The 20410-nt window shown below is 35.7% G+C and overlaps 7 protein-coding genes across 7 annotated transcripts; 3 read left to right on the top strand and 4 right to left on the bottom strand.

Annotated features, from left to right (window-relative positions):
* Positions 1–313: 313 nt before the first annotated feature.
* GCK72_010320 (uncharacterized protein) lies at positions 314–1733 on the bottom strand (the record flags this gene model as incomplete). The annotated part of the gene is made up of 7 exons (XM_053727804.1): positions 314–414; positions 463–775; positions 885–1038; positions 1084–1218; positions 1266–1344; positions 1395–1482; positions 1551–1733. 7 exons carry the CDS (start codon positions 1731–1733, stop codon positions 314–316), a joined length of 1053 nt encoding a protein of 350 aa, XP_053587381.1.
* Positions 1734–3863: 2130 nt separating this feature from the next.
* On the bottom strand, positions 3864–5426 carry GCK72_010319 (uncharacterized protein; the record flags this gene model as incomplete). The annotated part of the gene is made up of 6 exons (XM_053727803.1): positions 3864–4065; positions 4116–4211; positions 4260–4427; positions 4471–5127; positions 5178–5312; positions 5362–5426. 6 exons carry the CDS (start codon positions 5424–5426, stop codon positions 3864–3866), a joined length of 1323 nt encoding a protein of 440 aa, XP_053587380.1.
* A 364-nt stretch (positions 5427–5790) lies between these two features.
* On the top strand, positions 5791–7610 carry GCK72_010318 (uncharacterized protein; the record flags this gene model as incomplete). Its single annotated transcript, XM_053727802.1, has 4 exons — positions 5791–5964; positions 6007–6540; positions 6641–7290; positions 7361–7610. 4 exons carry the CDS (start codon positions 5791–5793, stop codon positions 7608–7610), a joined length of 1608 nt encoding a protein of 535 aa, XP_053587379.1.
* A 754-nt stretch (positions 7611–8364) lies between these two features.
* Positions 8365–8788, top strand: GCK72_010317 (uncharacterized protein; the record flags this gene model as incomplete). Its single annotated transcript, XM_053727801.1, has 3 exons — positions 8365–8409; positions 8461–8691; positions 8738–8788. 3 exons carry the CDS (start codon positions 8365–8367, stop codon positions 8786–8788), a joined length of 327 nt encoding a protein of 108 aa, XP_053587378.1.
* Positions 8789–13380: 4592 nt separating this feature from the next.
* GCK72_010316 (uncharacterized protein) lies at positions 13381–14647 on the top strand (the record flags this gene model as incomplete). Its single annotated transcript, XM_003110992.2, has 5 exons — positions 13381–13415; positions 13475–13574; positions 13737–13817; positions 13868–14250; positions 14437–14647. The coding sequence occupies 5 exons, from the start codon at positions 13381–13383 to the stop codon at positions 14645–14647; spliced, it is 810 nt and encodes a 269-aa protein (XP_003111040.2).
* Positions 14648–15016: 369 nt separating this feature from the next.
* GCK72_010315 (uncharacterized protein) lies at positions 15017–17923 on the bottom strand (the record flags this gene model as incomplete). Its single annotated transcript, XM_053727800.1, has 11 exons — positions 15017–15137; positions 15185–15741; positions 15792–15999; positions 16045–16257; positions 16301–16469; positions 16513–16634; positions 16684–17117; positions 17164–17427; positions 17477–17634; positions 17713–17806; positions 17852–17923. The coding sequence occupies 11 exons, from the start codon at positions 17921–17923 to the stop codon at positions 15017–15019; spliced, it is 2412 nt and encodes an 803-aa protein (XP_053587377.1).
* A 403-nt stretch (positions 17924–18326) lies between these two features.
* Positions 18327–19939, bottom strand: GCK72_010314 (uncharacterized protein; the record flags this gene model as incomplete). Its single annotated transcript, XM_003110745.2, has 8 exons — positions 18327–18437; positions 18661–18779; positions 18825–18945; positions 18993–19100; positions 19148–19316; positions 19362–19615; positions 19659–19777; positions 19834–19939. 8 exons carry the CDS (start codon positions 19937–19939, stop codon positions 18327–18329), a joined length of 1107 nt encoding a protein of 368 aa, XP_003110793.2.
* Positions 19940–20410: the final 471 nt, after the last annotated feature.

Here is a 20410-nt window from a genome sequence, read left to right as displayed (position 1 = left end):
GAAACCATGTTCCGTTTATACCGTTTTCGGTATTAACGGAACGAATACCGTTTTCGGTATTCACGGGAAAACAAGGAGAGAAAATGAATTTAAAGTTTATTTCTTCAATGAGATTCTTCCTAGTAAACATTTAAAACAAAGGGTTTCAAGCATGATAACTAGGAAAAAGACAGTTTTGGATGAAAAATTCAACCGTAATATCTGGCAAATAAACAATTTTAAAGAAAAAAAAATTCGCAAATAGGAAAACAAAGTTTCTAGACTGTAAAAACATTAATTTCATCTTTATTCATTCGGAATTGTTGTGAAAACATTATTTTGTAGAGATTCCAGTGGTTATCTGCGTAGAAAAGGCTGACACTTGAGTAACTCTTGTTTCCCCCAAAACACAATTTTTGAGTGACACGAAAACATCTGAAATTGACTCCCAATTCAAATGAAAAATGTAATTAATTTCCTTACCTTTCAAAGCTTTTCTATAATTTTTAACGATAAAAATAGTCGGAAGTGGGTTGAGTGTTGGATACATTGCAATTGTTAAACTGAGAGTTTCTCCGACAATTTCAGTCGATTTGTCGAAAAATATTGTGATATAAATGGCAGAAGCAGGGATATGCATTAGAACGACAGGAATGAGAGTTTGGAATACAAGAGCATGAAATAACTGTTTTTGAACACTTTTGAACTTTTCTGAGCAACTTGTTTGAGCAATTAACCTATTCATACTCCGATATCCTTTCACTCCGAAATATATCATTATTGAACTGGAGAGAGACTGAAAATTAGAAACATTTTTATGTTTTATTTCAGAAAAATTGAATTTCTTCACTTGTCATCTGAACGTAGAAATGGAAAAAATCAGGATTTTATCAAAATAAACTCACAATTAATCCCATAACAATGAGTGAACCACCAGCTCCTTTCCAGCTGAAATATTCTTCAGAAGAGGAGTTGGCTAACTTTGGCCAGAAAAACGGGCCCATGTAATACAAGTCATCGATAATTGTAGTGTTTTCGATCAGACCTGGATAGTTTTCCCTGGAAAAAAGATGTTTTCAATGAGTGTTTTTCTGAGAAACTCACTTCATAAACCAATTCGTTTCCTGATCAGCACACAAAATAATGCCACCAGTGATCATAAATGTGACTCCATTCAACAGAGGAATCATGAACCATAGAATGATTTTCCATGAGTCAAATGATTTTAAATGTCGGTTACTGTAATAGAAATGTGAATTGAAATGAATGATGAGAAGTTTTCTTACTTTGTAATACTTAAGAACCGATAAATAAAATGAAGAGCAAGAATTGCTATTGAAATTCCAAAGAATCCAACAAAAAGTACTGAAATCATCTTTTTTAATTTTCAAGAATGCAATTAAAAGATGACTTACAATCCAAAATACATGCTACGAATTTCGGGAAAATGGATTCTCTCCAATTGACAATTAGAAAAAATGCTGATTTTTTTGTGAATAGATCCTGAAAATAAGGACTGGATTCCTTCACATTTCGAATCAGATTTTGTGCAAAATTGATCTAAAACTTACTGGCTTTTCGGCAAAATATAAAATAGCATACGTGAATTCGAAGAGATTAATGTAAATCATGAGATATTTGTACGATCCAAGAGACTTTGGAGACTTTTTTAGAATCAAAACAATCAGAAGGAAATTGATTGAAACAGCACAGATTGCAGATATATTCAGCCATAGAATATCGTCGATTTCCATTTTAGAGAATTATGAAAAATGAAGATTTATTATTTACTCAGATGGCTTTTTTTCATGATTCATATACTATGTCTAGTCGTAAAAACAGAAATTGTAGTTGTTATGAATAAAGGAAATTGAAAAATACGAGGAAGGATATGTGATTCAAAAATTCTGATTTCTAATGACAGTTCTTTTACAAGTGTGTAGGCGGGTATGTTCAATACTTTCATTACACATTCACTATCAGTTTCATTTTTAAATCTAATCCAAGTAATCCCTTCTTGTAATCCATAGATTCTTGAAACGAAATAAGAAAGAAAAATTATTTGACGAAACAGCATTTATTTATGAAAAGTGCAAAAAAATCAAGGTTCTGAAAGTTCAAACTTCGTCTTGAAATTAATAATGATATCAGTGGATATATGTGGATACTGTTGGCAATGGATATTGTGTCATCATTTGACTATTCAAGCCTAGAAGTGAATTATCCACAGGTGCCACTCTTTTGCGACAGAACACGAAATCTGAAAGTTTGAAGAAGTTTTAGTAACTTCAACTAAGGATATTCATGGGGAACAAAATGAAATTCCATCATGTTCCTGCATCTTTTTGCTAAAAGTTATCTTTTTTGTAGCTCAGAATTATTCATCCTGTTCAACCACCACAAACCACAAGTTTTCATATTTACCAGTAACCGCTTGTTTGTAGCTTTTGACAATGAAAATAGTGGGCAAAGGATTCAGAGCAGGATACATAGCGATACTAAAATTCAGAAGTTCTCCCAAAATTTCAGTGGAAGAATTGATAAAAATGGAGAAATAGATTGTAGTTGCTGGAATATGCATCAGAAAAACTGGAATAATGGTTTGAAAAACAAGAGCATTGAATAATTGAGATTGAAGATTTTTATACTTTTGAGAGACAGATGTCACTTTCATCAATCCCTTCATTGTTTCATAACCTTTCAATCCGAAATATAACATTGTTGAAAAAGAGAGAATCTAGAGAATCGAGAGTTCCGGATTAATTTTAAAATAAAACTGACAATGAGTGTCAAAACAATACCAGTCCCTTCGAAAGCAATCCAATTGATATAAACTTCTCCATTTCTATTCGTCATATAATAAAACGGTCCTCCATAATATAAATCTTCAAACCTTGTTTCATTATTTTTCGTGGGCAGATAAAATTCTCTGAAAATATGTCCTGGTACGGTATAATCTGACTTTTATTGAACTTTAAGAATCTATCTGAATCTTCTGTCGATGCAAATATAACAGCAGCTGCATAAATCCATATACCTGCATTTATAATGGGAAACAAAAGCCAGAGAACTAGTTTCCAATTTCTGAATGAATCGAGTAATTCACTACTGAAATTATGGTTTGGAGCGGCAATCAAAATCGTATTCAAACTTAGAAATTGCGAGGTATCGATAAATGAAATGAATAGCAAGCAGAGCAATTGAAAGACCATAGAATCCAATGAAAACAACTGAAAAATAAAATTTGAATCTAGTTTTTAAAGTTCTCTACCGTCTAGCCAAATTGATAATGTGACGGGAAACACAGACTCTTTTGTATTTGTTATAATCAAAAATGCGGAACCTTTTGTGAAAATATCCTGAAAATCACTGAATGCTTCAACCAAGTTTCAATTACTTACAGGTTTTTCAGCTACGTACGATATAGCATACGTTAGCTCGAAAAACGCAATATAAATCATGAGGTGTTTGTAGGCCCCAATTGATTTCGGAGATTTTGTGATAATCAGAACAACTAACAATATATTAATCGAGATTGCGAAAAATGCAGAAATATCAAGTGTCCAAGTCTTGATTTTATTGATGAGTTTTGCGTCAGATCTCATGAAAGCTTTTATGACGCGGAGTAATTTGTTGTCGACGAATATTGTGTAATGAAGAGAAAAGGTTTTCTGTAATCATGCGGAAATGACCAAACTAATTTCCTCAGTTGTCATGTGCTTTTCGCTAAGTAGGAGAATCTCTTAAGATAATCAGACATCGCAGAAAAAAAAACAATTTTATTAAAACACGAGAATTTCGAGGATACTAAGAAACGAAACAATGAAATAAATAATACATTCTGTGGGATTATTTTTGAATAAATTAGACTATTCTAAAAGCTTCTACTTTTCTTGTCTCGATTCGAAACGTAGCTCAGAAATGAACTTTCCACCGTCGCCAATATCCTTTCGATCGCAGTAGGGAACCGCCTTGAATTGACAAACTTTATTCCCATTAACGTCGAAACAAAACTCTTTGTAACATGATGAACATAAATATGCAGGAGAATTTGGTAGAAGATTTTCGTGGTCTACAATCATCCATCTGAAAGTTCAAAGTATTTCTGAAATAGATATTCAAGTGTTTAAACATACTGAGCTGATGCTTCTTTACAAATGTCGCACGCAATCCTTCTGAAGTTGCGCTCGACAAGACGTCGTGGGTATTTGACGTTTTGATGTGACTCATCTCTGAAAATATAGTTGATCAGTTTTCTAAACTCGTAGCAGTATCCGAACTTTAAAAAAAGATCATTGAAAACGATGAGATGTTCACAAACGCCCTGATGAATGTATACATATGGCTGACCGAGACGAGCGAACAATTCTCCAAGCTTCTTATCAACCATCGATCCGACATTCATAGGGCCAATGTAGTTACGCTTTTGCGCCCAGTTTCTGATAGTTCTGAAAAATAAAAAAAGAATTTTCGTGATAGAAAAATACATACACAGAGGGATCCTCCCATCCTGGTTGATCCTGTGGCTCTACATAGAACGTGTCATGAATGAAAAACATTGACGACGGCCACTTATTCTTTGCGAAATCCTGGATAGTTGGCTTTTTCTCACTAAAATCTTCAGAGAATGCAAAATCCGCAGGACAAGAAAACGCGTTCTTCAAATCTAAAAGAGTATGTTCTCCAGTCAGTTCCAATCGATCCGTCACTTTTAAAAGTCTTCCGAGACGAATTTCGTGATAGTGAAGTTCGCGAGTGTAACCGAGATACACTGAAACGCTGACTATCAAATGTTTTTCATGGTTTATCACTTCGACAGACTCCGGTGTTGGTATAATTGCGCAATCCATATGGCCCTCTTGTTCACGTTCTGGCTCGGGCTCTGTGGTTGGAACATCATCTTCGATAGATTCATTGCTGTCTTCATTAGGGAAGCTATCCCCAGGCAATAGCAAATGTGGAGCTTTCCTTGCCAATGCACTGTGGTCAATATGATCATATCGAAGAGCTCGCAGCGCGATGGACTTGAACTGTGCGTTGCGTCTACGTGAGTTTTCGTCTAATAGTAGTGCCTGCGAGCCTAGCCCATTTCTTTCAAGACCACCGTCCATTTCTCGATTGAACACCATTGGGTAGATATCAGAAACGCTGAAAAATAAGGCTGTTGACTTAAGACTCCTATAAAATTTTAAACTTACTCTAAAACGCCGATAATATCATCGATAATGGAATCCGGAATTTTGGTTTTTTCACGAAAGTTTTCAAATGCTCGTCTTCTGGGTGCAATTTTTCGACATTCGTCAGATGAGGCTTTTGCAAAGTATGCGAAATTTCTGAAAATATTAGTCTCAAAGCGTAACAAAACATCTTGAAAAGTCAAACCCGAAGTACACTGGCGGTGAGACGAACGGTTGTTCGTCAGCCTTCATCATGTAATCCATTGACATGGTTGAGATCTGAAACTAAATCATTAAAGTGAGCCCGGATAGCACAATTTTTTTTTGAACAATAACATTTAGGAAACAAGTCTAAATGAATAAATCGACAAATCCGTTTGAGACCTTCCGGGAAAACGTTGTGCGCCTTTGAACCTACCGTACTTTAGCGCGAAGATTCAATTTCAAATTCTTTCGGCGCGAGAAAATACCGTCGATGCCAATGACTTGCTTCACTTTTTCGTTATATCGTGTTATCAGTTCAACAGCGTTACAAACTTTTCCAGTACATTTTTTGCTTACTATTTTCGAAATTATAGTTTACAGTGGCTACTAACCTGTAAACATATCCTTCTGTTCCACAGTGTTCTGCGTGATGAGTCAACCATGGATTCGTAGGAGCGCAGCTACATCATCCGGATCATCTTCGATAGGCGGAACTGGTTACAACTTGTTCGGAAACGGATCTCTCGACGGTGTGAACTCATTTCATTTAGATTTTCCGCTGGTCAACAGAAATTTCTACAACAACGTATTTGTTCCTCAGCCGGTAAATTCTAGTTTGAAGGAATTTCCATTGAAAGATCTCCAGAGCACCAAACCACCAGTCAAGCTGCTTCCTCACGCCAACCGTCGTTCAACACTAAATAATCTCATCCCTGATTGTGACAACTTCTTCTTCAACGGGACGGATGTTGAAAGCTCATTGACATCTCTCGTAGACAACTCTTCGTTGAAGGACAGCTTTCAACCATCCAGTGTTTCTCATGTTGTTGATAATTCTTCCGATTCACTTCATCAAGAAATCACTCTTCAAGATGTTATTGCAAACGGACAACTATTTGATTTCGCTCTTGATCGATACGGTGTGAAGTTTCTGGAAATCCACTATCCCCAGGAAGCGAAAGACGATCTTCATAAATTGGTATTCGGACAGCTTACCGAGTCTATTACTTTGTTCAATGGGTTGTGTCATAATTCAAACGGTAACTTCATAGTGCAGAAGCTCGTTGAATATGCTTCCATCGAAGAGCAGAAGGTTTTACTGATGAAAATGATCGAAGGAGGATTGCTTGAAATGTGCAAAGACAAGTTCGCATGTCGTGTGATTCAGTTGTCAATTCAGGTACGTTTATTATAATTTATTTAATGCAAGATAAAACATTCTGTTAGTCAGAATAACATTCATGAAATTCAGAAGCTCTTTAGTACCTCGCATTTTTCAGAAGTTCGATCGTCCCAATGTTACCCAACTTGTCCATGCAATCAGTAACTTCGACTTTGTCGCAATGTGCACCGATCAGACTTCCATACATGTTGTGCAACGTATCGTTAAACATCTTCCAGTTGACCTCTGGAGATTTTTTGTCGATTTTTTGTACACTGGAGACAACTTGATGTCCGTATGTCGTGACAAATACGGTTGTCGGCTTGTGCAACAGGTCATTGATAAGCTTTCTGAGAATCCAAAATCTCCATGCTTCAACTGGCGCATTCAACTTTTACACACCTTGATGTCATGTGTCGTTCGAAACTGCTTCCGTCTGTCGTCAAATGAATTCGCCAACTATGTTGTACAGTATGTCACGAAGTCGTCCGGAGTTATGGAGATGTATCGAGATATGATTATCGAGAAGTGCCTTCTTCGTAATCTTCTATCGATGTCTCAAGACAAATACGCATCCCACGTGATCGAAGGGGCTTTCATATTCGCTCCACAATCATTGCTTGCAGAAATGATGAACGAAATATTTGATGGATACGTCAAAGATCAATCGCATCGCGATGCATTGGATATCTTGTTGTTCCATCAGTATGGAAATTACGTCGTTCAACAGATGATAACCATTTGTACGTCGGCATTGATGGGCAAAGAGTGAGTTTCCATAAAAAATAACTGTTAAAAAGATTACCTTCTAAAAGCGGTTAAAATTCCCTTCATTTAGGGAACGCCAACTGACGCCTTCTGATCTTGGAATGTACGCAGCATGGTATGAAAAAATAAGAAGTCGTGTCCAGCATCATTCTGCCCGTTTGGAACGTTTCTCATCGGGAAAAAAGATTATCGACTCTCTTATGAAACTTCCACCCGTCGGATCACCTGCTTCAACTAAATACTCGTCAAGTTTCCTGGATTTTTCATCGCAACTGGATAGTATGTTTCCATCTTTTCTCAGTAGTTCATTCATGTGCTGAGATGTATGTATAAATTTTGTATCAAGGTCCCCGTTCAGAATATTCCCTGTCGATCTCACTCATTTAACCACCATCTTGTCCCACTGTTTTATCCAAAGTAATCCTAGTTATAGTAATCATTCCTGTGATGATAATAACGAGAAACTTCTTTATTCTTACTTCTACTCGCCACTACTGTTCATGTGTTATATGTCTTCCCCAGATTTCTTTACATTGAAACGTGTACATTATCTCTGTTCCCATTTGTCAACACCGTTTTTTCAAGCCGTGCTGACTCATTTTGTAGTGCTTGAGTTTTTTAAAATTGGAATGAAAATATTGTTATTCCTCCATCTATGCTGTGTCTCGATAATGTTTTCCTCACATTGTCCAGCTGGGGAAAAGAAAAATAAAAAAAACAATAGACTCCTACAACTCTCGGGAGAGATTACAGTATTTTAGTTTCCTTTTCATATTCACTCGATGGAAGTTACTAACTTCTCTCACTTATTATGCCAATGATCTGTTGCTTCTGTAGGGGCTATACATAATCTAGTTCTGGTTTTGTTGATCATTTTCAAATCTCCAAAACAGTTAGGACACTATAAGTGTCTTATGATTTATATTTCAGTTTTTGAAATATTATATTCGATTTTGGATTTCCTATCAGTTGCAGTAAGAACTAAAATCGAGAAACAATTACACACCCCACGCATTTTGAAAGTTTCCTGAGTTGATTTGTAAATTTTCAGTGGCTTTTTGTAGTCTTTTTGGCATGTCGATGGCAATTTTCGCTATTCACTTCGTCTATAGATATCTTGTTATAACTGGGCAAAAATCTCAAATTCTACAAATTTATTTTATTTTTCAGTTTTTTCAGAAGTCGATTTCTCCAGAAAAGACATTTCGAAAAACTTCGAATTTCCTCCGTTCCAACCCATTTGCTGACAGTATTTTGAGAGAAGAATACCTGAAACAACGTCATTTAGATCTTAGTGAAATCAATTATGTGGGTCCATTATTCCATTATCCAACAGGAAATGAAACATATCGTTTGAATTGGGATGCAGTTGTTCCAATTGCATTCATGACTATTCTTATCGTTTGATTGCTCTAGTATCTTTATTCTAAAATATCAAAATTTTCAGGGGCTCAGCGTCTCCACTGTATTCTATTGTGGATATTGTATTTATAATTAAATGAAATCAATGACAATGTTATGATCATCAATCGATACTTCTCTTCAGTCTCAATTATTTTGGGCTCTTGTACTTCAGACACTCATCCCTGTTATCCTAATGCATATCCCCGCGAGTTTTGGTTTCTTATTTTCAATGTTAGGAATGTCGATTGAACTGTTTGGTGGCCTTCCAACATTCACTATATTTATATATCCAGCTCTCGATCCACTTCCTAACTTTTTCATTATTAAGAACTACTGACAGGCGATTATGGGTTAGTTCTTGATTACGGTGTAGGCTTATTCATTTTTTTCCCAGAATTTTTTGGTTGTTTAAAGAAGAAATCAACTCCAGCAACAAGTAATTAAAGTAATCCATGTCAGAGAGTTGCAATGGAAATGCAGCAGAGAGTTTATGTGATTTAATCTGATTGACATGTTCCAGACTGATTAATCTTGTTTTTTGTTCAAAAATTTGTAAATTTTGAAGCATAAAGATTAGCTTTTGACTGATTCTGATTGCAGAAATATATTCGTGGAAGTCGAATCGGTGCCTTACTCAATGAAACCTTTATTGTTTTCTCTCGATTACTGTAATCTGTCAAACATGAAATGAATGTTTCAATCCAATCGTCCTCTCTTTGATCTGTCTTCTTCTTCTTCTTTCAACATGTTCTACATTCACTCAATTTGCATATTATATCCGTTTTCCATCTCATTTCCTTTCCTCAAGTTGTTGCATACGCTTACACCGAAATGGGGTGTTAACAGTTAACGACAATGTGAGAGAGTGTATAGAATATGGAGACGCAGAGAATGGAATGATATTTCGGGAGCGAATCAAGGGGATACTTTACACTGATCGTTTTCTCCTTTTCTTCTTCGTTTCCTTCGGTAAATATACCCTCTCTCTCTCTCTCAAAACATCGTTTCTGGTAGAAGGGAAAAGAGAAAAAAAAATGGAAGAGAGAGGCTAGTTATGAACGGTTTTAAACATAAGTGACACCCACTTGACACTCACTTTTCTTGCTTCATCTTCTCATTTTCTCGACTGTTTTTTGTTTCTTTGTCTACCTGTCATCTGTTTTCTCTAAAAGTTTACTAATCAAAATTTCACCGTTTTGAGATTGAATATGACTTAAAATTTAACACACTTCAAACAGATTTTCAGTGAGTTTTCTGGGTCGTTCCAGTTTTTGAAACTATACTGTGAATCAGTTATAGCTATAGTTTTCGAACTTTTACCGCGAAATCATTTCTTTTCTTGTGAAATTCTAGTTTTGATATTTCCGTTTTCATGTAGAACTACAGTATCCCTCAATCATTTGATTCATAGATTTCGAAATAATCAACACATTCATTCAAATTTGAATTTCTAAATCAAATGTATTGGTGTGTGTTCAAAATTATTTCGATGTTCCTTTTACTGGAAAAGTACGGACTGTAAAATCTCAGTTAATCACGGGACATGGAAGAACATTTCATAACCTATTTCTTCACAAACAAATTCAATTCTGTAACATTTAAAACACTCAGTCAAAATTGCATCCCTTTTGATTTTTTACGAGAACCAATTCGTTTCATGATGCCCACTCATAAAATGTTTTTCTATAAATCTCTTTTTCTTCTATACTATTTCTCAATAACCAACTGCTTTTTTCTCTTTCCCGCATGCTCCTCTGGCTCCCGTTTGATTCCTTCTTCTACCTATTGGGCCTCTCGCCACCGATTGCAATTGTCTCAAATTTCGATTGTATTCGTTCGTATTCCCTTCTTCTTCTATTCAATTCATTTTTTTCCGTAGCAAACATGAAAATAGTAGGTCAAATCGAGAGGTTCTCCTAGAGCTTAGTACAGTTTTCTCACACCTCCGGCTCTATGGCAAATAAAAGAAAGAAAGGCTGGTCTAGAGTTGAAAAGGACAAGACGAGAAATGAGCAATTCAAAGAGCAACTACAGGGAACAATTACTCTTGGTTCAAGTGTACAGAGAGTTCTTTCCATCAACTCTGATCAATCTATCACTCTATTCTTCAACGTACCTCAGGAGTCTGAAAGTCGAGAAATTTCATGAGCTCTTAGTTTCAATTCAAAATTCATGTGACAAGATCCTTTTGTGTACGGAGTGAAATGGGGAAAATTGAGATGTATTACCTTTTCCTCTACTTCTTCCACTTTCTTTTACGTACTGGAGCTCTCAAGTACACGTATCGAAAGTGTTTGCTTTCTCACCTTATCACTTGCACATTCAGAACAATTGACCATAACTTTTTAGGTGATTGGCACTTTTGAATGTAGTAAGTTGGAGCTTCGGACTCAATTTAAGTTTCATGATTTGGTTAAGCAGAACTTCATTTTATGCTCTAGTTATTCAGAGCCAGCTTATATTTATTTCAAATTTAAGTGAAGTCCTCCCATCCTCCTACGTGAAATTATTTCGAAATAAATTTCAAAAGGATTCAAAAAATTTCCCGCCCAAACATACTTCCATTTCTTCTTCTTTCTCCCTATCCGTTACCTCAAATTTATCTTTTTCGAAGGTAATTCTCACTTTCAAAATGACGATACAAAGAAAAAGAAGAGGAGAAAAAGAGGGTGCAACCAAAAAAGTAGAAGAAGGTAGAGGAGAAAACAAAGACCAAATGATAGTGACACCTTTTATTCTCTTCATTTCTATCACCTTCTTCCAAAAGTTTGCCTCATTCGAATGTTGAGGTCACACTTGCGGCTCCATTAACATCTGGAGTCAGTCACCACAAACCAGATGCCTCATTTTGTTTGGATAGACTTGTCCATTTTTTCTCATTTTTTTCAATTTGTAAAGACATTTTAAACGGAAATACTTTCCAAATCAATTTGAATCAGCTGACCTTTTCTCTTTCTAGACTTGACACTTGAAATTTTGAAAATCTTCAGAACAATGAACTGTGTTGAAGTTCTTAAATTAATTGTTGCAATTCAATTTCTCTTTCAATCTCGATAATATAATATATCTGAACCTGCCCTAGCCTTTTTTGTATTTCTCATTTTCATTGTTTTCTTTTTTGAAACCTCCGTCATCATCACTCATCTCGTCATATGTTCCCTTTTCCCCGTGTAGGTTCTATTCATACAATACATATAACAAAACTAAACCCTTTACAAAAAAATTGAAAAAAAGTATATATGACACACATACCGTGAGAGAAAAAGGAATAATACAAACTGACAATGTCTGCATCTCTCTTCTTTCTGTTATCTCTAATTAGAGGGTAATTGAATAGAAAAATGAGAAATAGGTTGAGTTCCAAGTTGGTTACAGAATACTTTTGGTTTTCGCTCTTTGAAACTTTCAGAGTGTTGATCGAAACGTCTGCCAATGTTTTCTCTGAATTTTGGATTACTGTAATTTATCTGAAATGTAACTTATGAAATTCATCTGGAAGTTTCTGGAACTAGAATGTAGCATTTACATCATTATTGTTGCATTATTTGGAGTATCGGGGCATCTTTTTTCAGATCTAGTTCGTCAATATTCAAAAAATAGATATTCATAATGAATTTCATTTGAAAATAGGCATTCAATTGGAAAATCATTTTCTCGTTTACCTATTTTCCTGCTGTAAACATCAATCAATTCGTCTCTTTTCTTCTTATATTATCACCATATCATCATCTTCATCAATAAAAAGTGTACGGAACCCGTTTCAGATGACAACCATCAGCACTTTTATGATTCGAAATTCCGGGCGTTGTGTTCCACAAAAAGAGAGAAGAATTTATCTTTCATATGGTACAGAAATCTTCTCTCTTTATCTCTCCTGACGGATCTCTTCTTTTTCACCGAGAAAAGTAATAAGAGATTAACTTATTGCTACTAATACGTTTGTATTGTTTCAATCAATCAAATCAATTCGAAATTATATAATTATTTCGTCGATTGGTTTCTGACTATTTTTAATTGGATCACTATCTTTTTTTCTACATTTTCGATTTTCTAGATGATCTACGAAATGTCTGAATAACCATTCCATTTAAGATTCGTCACTCCTTCATTGTCATGTTCATATTGAGTTATTCGTGAACTGGAAGCATAGAGTCCTCATTTTTATAGATCAAAATATCTTGTCAGCTTTTTTCAATTTTCAACTAACAACCGACCTTACACGCCATAAATTTTGAAACTCTTATCATCTTCTATCTACTTTCAATCTGCACTTCATTCGCTCGTTTCACCTATTTCTTCATTCAACTGTCACACATTCCACACAGTTTTACTCCCTTATCTTGCCACGTCACCATCTTTTTCTCATGTTCCGCTTGTTTTTTCACATTCTTCTTCTCTCCGTTCTTATCGCCTTTTTGCTTTTTCTTTTTCTCTCCGTCTCTCCATCTCTCTGTTATCTTTTTTCACGATCATCATCATCAAAAACCGTCGATTTTATTCCCTTTTCAAGCTATCCATAAATATGTCACTGTATCCTTTTACGAACGTTTCTCACATCATTTCAATGATTAATTCTCTTTTTTTTCACTTTTTTGTTTCTTTTCCAAACGGATTACTGTAGAATCTCGAATGTTCTTTTTCGTCGCCAATTCATAGCTTCATAATAAGAATACATTTTTGCAGGTAATGGACGTTCCAGTTGCACCGCGACCACACTCCAAGTTGGTTTCAAATCTCATTTATTCTCGAATCCTTCAGATAAATCATTATTTATTTTCAGCACTCAGCGCCCTACACAGGCCTATTATGTGCCTCGAAAGCTGCTTGAGTGTGGTCGCGGCCCGCAATCAAAACCAACGAATACTGAAAAAAATGAAAAGGTAAGTGACGAAATTCGAGAGAATAGAAAGAAGAGATTAGATCTATGAAACAAAAGAAAAACTAACTATAAGAAGATCCTGCTTCTTCGATTTCTTGAGAAATATTTCCCGAATAAAAATAAGTTCAAGATCAAAACAGATCCATCTCATCTCACTTTTCAGCCCATACAAACTTCTGTCCAGAAGCAGAAGCCCCGCCCACTTATGGATAATGTCATCACGACTCCGACTTCTTCTATCAAGGTTTATTTCATTCGTTTTACTTTTTTCCTTTTCTAATTTTAATTATTCAGGAGAAGTCAACCCAATCAAACCGTCAAAAATCAAACGCCCCTGCAACGAAGAAATCATCTTCAAATTCTTCAAATTCTCCACGAAAATCTCCACCAGCTATGACAGCATATCAGCCACCATTACAGTATCCTTCTTCGCCGCGAGACCTTCATCTCGTATCATCAACTCCATCATCTCGTTCTTCATCTTCAATGAGTTCTTCTGGAATTGCTCCACAAATTTCTCCAACTCTTACCGTTTCATCTCCACGTGTTCTTCATGTTAAAGGCGGACCACAGAAATATTCATTGCCTCGTCCGAATGCATTTGCACCAATGATTGCACAATCAGATGAGAAAGAATGTATTTGTGATAGAAAGAAGACTCATGTTGTTTGCAAAAGGTTAGTTCAGAACTGATTGTGAGATTGGAACAGAATTAGAATATACCCGTGGTTACTATAGTAACTAAGAATTCGTGAGAATTCTACTTGAGTTCAAAACTACGGAACGCTTTCAGACTCTAGGTTTGAAATTCCCTGAAAATTAAATTAAAGCGTTGCTTTACAAAATTAAACGAATGAATTCAGATGTGGTTACGAATGTATTGGACGTGTTCAAGTGACATGTGGACAACATCCAATGATTCTTGCATTAAATGATCTTCGTGAATGCCCGAATCCAGTTTGTCACAGTGTTCAACTTCTTGAATTTGATGAGTTCGGAAATGAAGATGTTCATGATGACACTATCGAACAATTGCTCGCCGAGCCCATTGAGAAGATCGATTTACAATCCTAATTTTGTTTTCTACCGAGAAATTTATTAACTATTATCTTTATTGAAACTGAGTTCTAATGACAAAACTATTGCTAAAATTTAAAAAAAAACAGACTAATGCACTTTTGACACCTGCTCATCCGGGTAACTCTTACAGTTCATTTTCACATTTTCTTCGACTAATTTGCCATTTCTCCTTTATCTTGCTGTACATTTGTGAAGCTTTTTTTATGTTTGAAATTAATATTGACAGAATAATTTTTTTTTCGAATTCAAGAAAAAATATATTGAAACTTAATAAGAGATCTAAGCAAAATACAGTGCAAAGAATGAACAAGATTGAACTTAACAAAAGTAAAAGACGCTAAACTTTCAGAAAATATACCATAATTAACTGCTGGAGTCGCTTGGAACGTCCTCGCCAAGTTCGATGGATTTGGCACGTTGCTCGGCAATTTGCGCTTCCCACATTGACGCGTACACTCCTTTTTGGGATAGGAGCTCTTTGTGACTGAAATAAAACGATATCCTTCAAAGCATGATATTGAAACTACTCACTTTCCTCTTTCAAGAATGATTCCTTTATCGAGAACAAGAATAAGATCTGCATTGACTACAGTACTCAATCGATGAGCAACCACGACTCCCGTTCTGGATTTACACAATTTCTCCAAACATTTTTGAATTGCTCTCTCCGTTGGAGTATCCAACGCAGAAGTAGCTTCATCCAGAAAGATAAATTGTGGTTTTTTAAGGATTGTTCTTGCGATCGCAACCCTTTGTTTCTCTCCTCCACTTAATTTTAATCCTCTTTCTCCGACCATTGTTGAATATCCTTCTGGAAGTGACGTAATCTTATCATGAATCATTGCTGCTTTTGCCGCTTCGATAACTTCTTCATCTGATGCATCTGGTCTTCCGAATCGGATGTTATACATAATAGTATCATTGAAGAGAACTGTATCTTGAGGAACGATTCCGATTTGTTGCCGAAGGGAATGCATTGTGTAGTTACGAACATCTGTTCCATCGAATTCAATACTTCCTTCTGTTGATTCGAATAATCGGAACAGAAGTCGAATGAGTGTACTTTTTCCAGATCCAGAGGAACCAACCTGAAATACTTTTAATCCAAACTCAGAGTATTACAAATAGATGTTCTAACCAATGCGACAGTTTGACCATTTCCGATTTCGAAACTAATGTTCTTGATAACAGGTAGTCCCGTGTTATATTCAAATGACAGATTTTTGACTGAAATCGTTCCATGTGGATCATTGTATGGCAGTGCATGTGGCAGATCTTTGACTTCAACTTCGTCATTCATCAAGTCAAACATATTTTCCATATCAACGAACGCTTTTTGAATGACTCTGAAATATTGTTATTTTTTTGAAATAAAACACAACCCTGAGTACCTGTAAATAGTTCCAAAGAAGTTTAAAGGAGTGTACAATTGAAGAAGATAGGTGGTGAATAGCACATAATCTCCAACAGTTAAAGTCTTCTCGTGTACAATCATGTAGACTACAAAAACAGATCCAACAATCATTCCGATTCCAATGATTGCATTCTGAAGACAATTTAGAAAAGCCAACGACGCTTGAGTTTTCCATTCGGTCACTTGATAGCTGGAAGAAATTGGTCTGAAGTAAGATAAATGAAAAAACAGACCTTTCAATAGCTTTCTTGAATCGGTTCACTTCAAATTCTTCATTTCCGTAGTATTTTACAGTCTCATAATTAATCAAAGAATCCGTTGCAATAGCTGATGTTGCATTGTCCTTTTCATTGGCTTCGCGGATATATTGAGTACGCCATTCAGTGATTGAAATAGTGACAGCTGAAAAAGAAGATGTATGGATTAATTCTAGATGATTGAAAACCTAAATACAGAACCATTGTGGCGAAAACAATGAGACCAAAGTATACGTTGAATGCGGAGAAGAAGAAAATGACAGCTATTATAATATCAGCAATTGTTGGAACGACATTGAACAGAATATAACTGAAACGAGATAATTCGTTTAGATCAATTACAAAAAAACGAAATTTACTTTAGGATGTTATTGACTGAACTTGTACCTCTGTCCATAACTCTCAATACTTGCCCAGTCTTTCTCGATAAATGCCAACGAAGAGAAAGTGAATGAAGATGTTTGAATAGTTCAACTTCGAGTTCTCTCGTTGTGTATTGCTGAATTGGAATCCACAAATAAGTACGCACCGTATTCAAAAATCCACCCATCGCACCGTTTCCTTGGAGAAATTTCAAGAAAGTGGCAAGGAAAAGGAGAGAGTAGTGGAAGTTGTCAGGTGTTGAGAGTTCATCAACAATCCATTTGCTGAGAATTGGTAGTGAAACGTTGATTAGTCTACCCATAATAAGCATGAACAGGCAAAAAACTACTCGCAGTTGGAGAGTTATTGACTTTGTTGGCCAGATGTACGGAGCCACTTTCACTACTTTCTTTGACAAGTTATTCCAAGCCTGAAAAATTGCAGTCAATTAGAAGGATTCAAATTATAATGATTACAGATTCTCTAGAAGAAAATCCTGAACAATTGAACAAGCCGTTCATGATCGTGAAGAAGAAGACCATGCTAACAAGAGTCAACTCGATGATATAAAATGTAAGATCTCCTCGATTTTTCGTTGTTCCATCGAAGTACTTCTTCCAATCAGTCAATGGAATACAGTCTATGAGAAGAGCAGATGAGAAGGCGAATGCCAATGAAATAGGGGTGCTCGATTGGTTTCGCCATTTGGAAAATGAGCATAAGGAGAATATCCAGAAAAACTGAAAAAATCTAAATATTAACACGACTTTCTTTGTGTACTGTACTTACAAGTTTCGAGATACAGAATGCAAGAAGGATGTGAGAGTACGGATGAAAATAGAACATGAAACAAAAATAAAATATTGATTGGCAAATTATTGCAAACAGTGAGCAAATTGAAAGAATTTTTGACATCGTCAGTTTGGAAGTAGTCCGTCCTTCATCATCTGTAATCGATTTCTAACATACTTTCAATTACGCAAGAACTGTTCTCTGAAAATTAGATGATTGATAACCTTAATTACCTATCATCTGCATGTAGTTGTTTCCAGTGTTTGGGATACATAAAACGATGAAATTGACAACAATGAAAAATGAGTATATTCCGAATGAAAGTATCTGAAATCAAAAATCTTGAATTTTCAGTTTTCAGACGATAAGAACCTTGTTACACGATGGCCCAATAGGCCAAAATCCTTCTGCCCGGCACTCGTCCAAAAACGGTGAGAACCCCATTTTCTGAAAAAGGAAAACTAAGAATTACGGAAAAACGAATGGCAATGAGGGATAGGAAAGGGCCGGTAAAAGTAACCATAAAGTAGAATGTTTTTTGATTATTTACTATGTTTATTTTATTCCAACAACAATCATAACAGTATAAAAGAAACAAGAGTATACAAAAAAAAACTAAGTGAACAAAGTTTGCATTGAGAGAAAAGTAGAAAATTTCTGATAACCGACACTTTTGAAATATACTGTCTGCCATTTTTGTCGTTTATCAGCAATTTTTCTCCTCAAAGAAAGGTGAAAAAAGTTCAATGGAAAATAACATGCAGAAGAATGAGGGCAGAGAAACTTGGGTAAATATTGTTCTCCGAGCAAAAAAAAAGACGGGGTCGAAAAGCGACCCTGATCTATTTCAGAAATCAGAGGAATAGAGCCACGAAGCTGCAGTTTTGAACCGTTCACTTTTCCCTTGTCGTTTTGAAATGGCGATTCGAACAGTTGACATCGAATCGTAAACTTGCTTCTGGAATAGTAAAGAATGTTAGAAACTATAGATGTTTTAAAGCATTTTCAAAATCTTATTTCGCAATACTTCAGGGTCAGTAGAATGGAAATGATGATAAAAGATTCGAGAAAAATCTCATGATCAATTTTTATATCAACAAGCTTGAAACAGATTTAGAAAACACAAAATCATGAATGTGTCCCATTTTTGCGAATCTTGGGGGAAAGAATTTTAGACTTACTCTGAAATCTTTAAGCAAAAAATCATTCGGTTGATTTTCGGCTCCTCTTACTATTGATTCAATCATTTTCACCCCTTGAGTCAAAAACTGGCCACCGGTGTCTTCCAATACAATATTTGCTGGAAAATGAAGCTCATTATTTCACCCCACTCTGAAAAACTAACAAATAATCGGTGCAAGAACAGCTGAAAGATTGAGAAGAGCGTCTGGTAATTCAAACGGAGAAACTGTGTGAGATTTTGAAGAACTAGTAACACCGAAGTCGAATGGACTTGAATCGGTGTTCTGAAAGTTAAAATTCTATTAAATTTCCTGCAAAGAAAGTAAATCACCTGTGTGAAGAGCTGTTTCAGATTCATAGTTCCTTCAACTGTTCCAGTTTCGTAATTGACTTCGACATTGGTGATGATCACTTTTCGTTCTCTATTCATATCGTAAACCTGAAGAATCGGATCAATTTATACTTCAAAAAAAAATACTTTCTTACATTAATAAAATTGAGAGTTGTATCAATGAGACCTGGCTTATTCCAAGCTAAACGTTTCGAACTTCCAAGATAATTGATGAAACAGGGGAAAAGATCAGCGTGATTACAGCAAAGAGAAGGATATCGATCGAGCAGGATAGACAAAGTATTCAGGGCAAGATGACGAACTCTGAAAAAGTTTTCAATGAAACAAGTTTTGAGAAATAAAACTTACTCAGTGACGATATTCGTCAAAGCGCGAAGTACGTGGGCCAAGAAAAGCGTTATATGTGCAGACATTGCTGAAGTGGACGCAGTGCACAAAATTTTGTAAAGATTGAGCAGATTTTGACGAGTTTGAGGTTCAAATGTCGCATCAGAAACATGAACAGCAACACAAGGAACGAGAAGCCTCAAGTGGATATTAACGAGATCAGGACGTGATGTGAGGATTTGTTTTAATCCTTGAATAGCATTCATTTTGACTTTCTGAAAACTGAGAATACACTAAGAAGTGAAAATTCGACCTGACCGAATTGAAATGGCCCATCTGCTTGCACAACTCTTCTAGAGTCAATCCGCGAAAGCTTAAAGGATTCACGTCAGTTTCTACTTTTTCTTCTAATTGACTGGCCAAAACTACTCGTTTGGCTGAAAATTTTATAATTTTGAGACTGTCACACTAGCTTTCTATTGAAATATCTCACCTTTGATGGTTGTATCGGTGGTAGTTGTTTTTTTCAACTTCTTTCCAACCTTCAGCTTGACTTTCTTGAAATCTTCATTTTTTCGTGCTTTTTTTTTGGTAACCATCTGAAAAAATGTGTATTTGAAAAATGCGATGAAACGTGGATTAGGGCTCGGCTGAGAGAATCAAATCACTTCGAATGTTTTAGATAACACTCAACTCCTGCTTTTTTATAGAACGAAATTCTACAAATCAACGCAGGAAAACTGAGCTAAAACAATACAAAATTGTCTAAAATAGAACTGCGACAATATAAAACTAGAATTGGACACAATAGAACTGAAAATCGTAAGTTTAAAAAAATTTTATTGCAAGACGCCCTGCGAATTCCGTGGAAGAAATTTTCAGGGAAAAATGGGCGGAGTCTGTTTTGCAACATCGCCGCACAGTTTATTCCGAAACGTTAGCTGGCTGAAACTGCTTGATTGCAAGAAACGCGAATTATTTACATAATTTTGCCGGCATCTTATTGGGTTCCGCTACTTATTTGTGAAATAATTACAGCGAAATTCCATTACCTGCTAAAAAATTAATTC

Source organism: Caenorhabditis remanei, chromosome III, assembly GCF_010183535.1.
Source record: "Caenorhabditis remanei strain PX506 chromosome III, whole genome shotgun sequence".
Taxonomy (NCBI): domain Eukaryota; kingdom Metazoa; phylum Nematoda; class Chromadorea; order Rhabditida; family Rhabditidae; genus Caenorhabditis; species Caenorhabditis remanei.
Note: the sequence above shows the minus strand (reverse complement) of the source record. Positions and strands in the feature narration are given on the sequence as shown.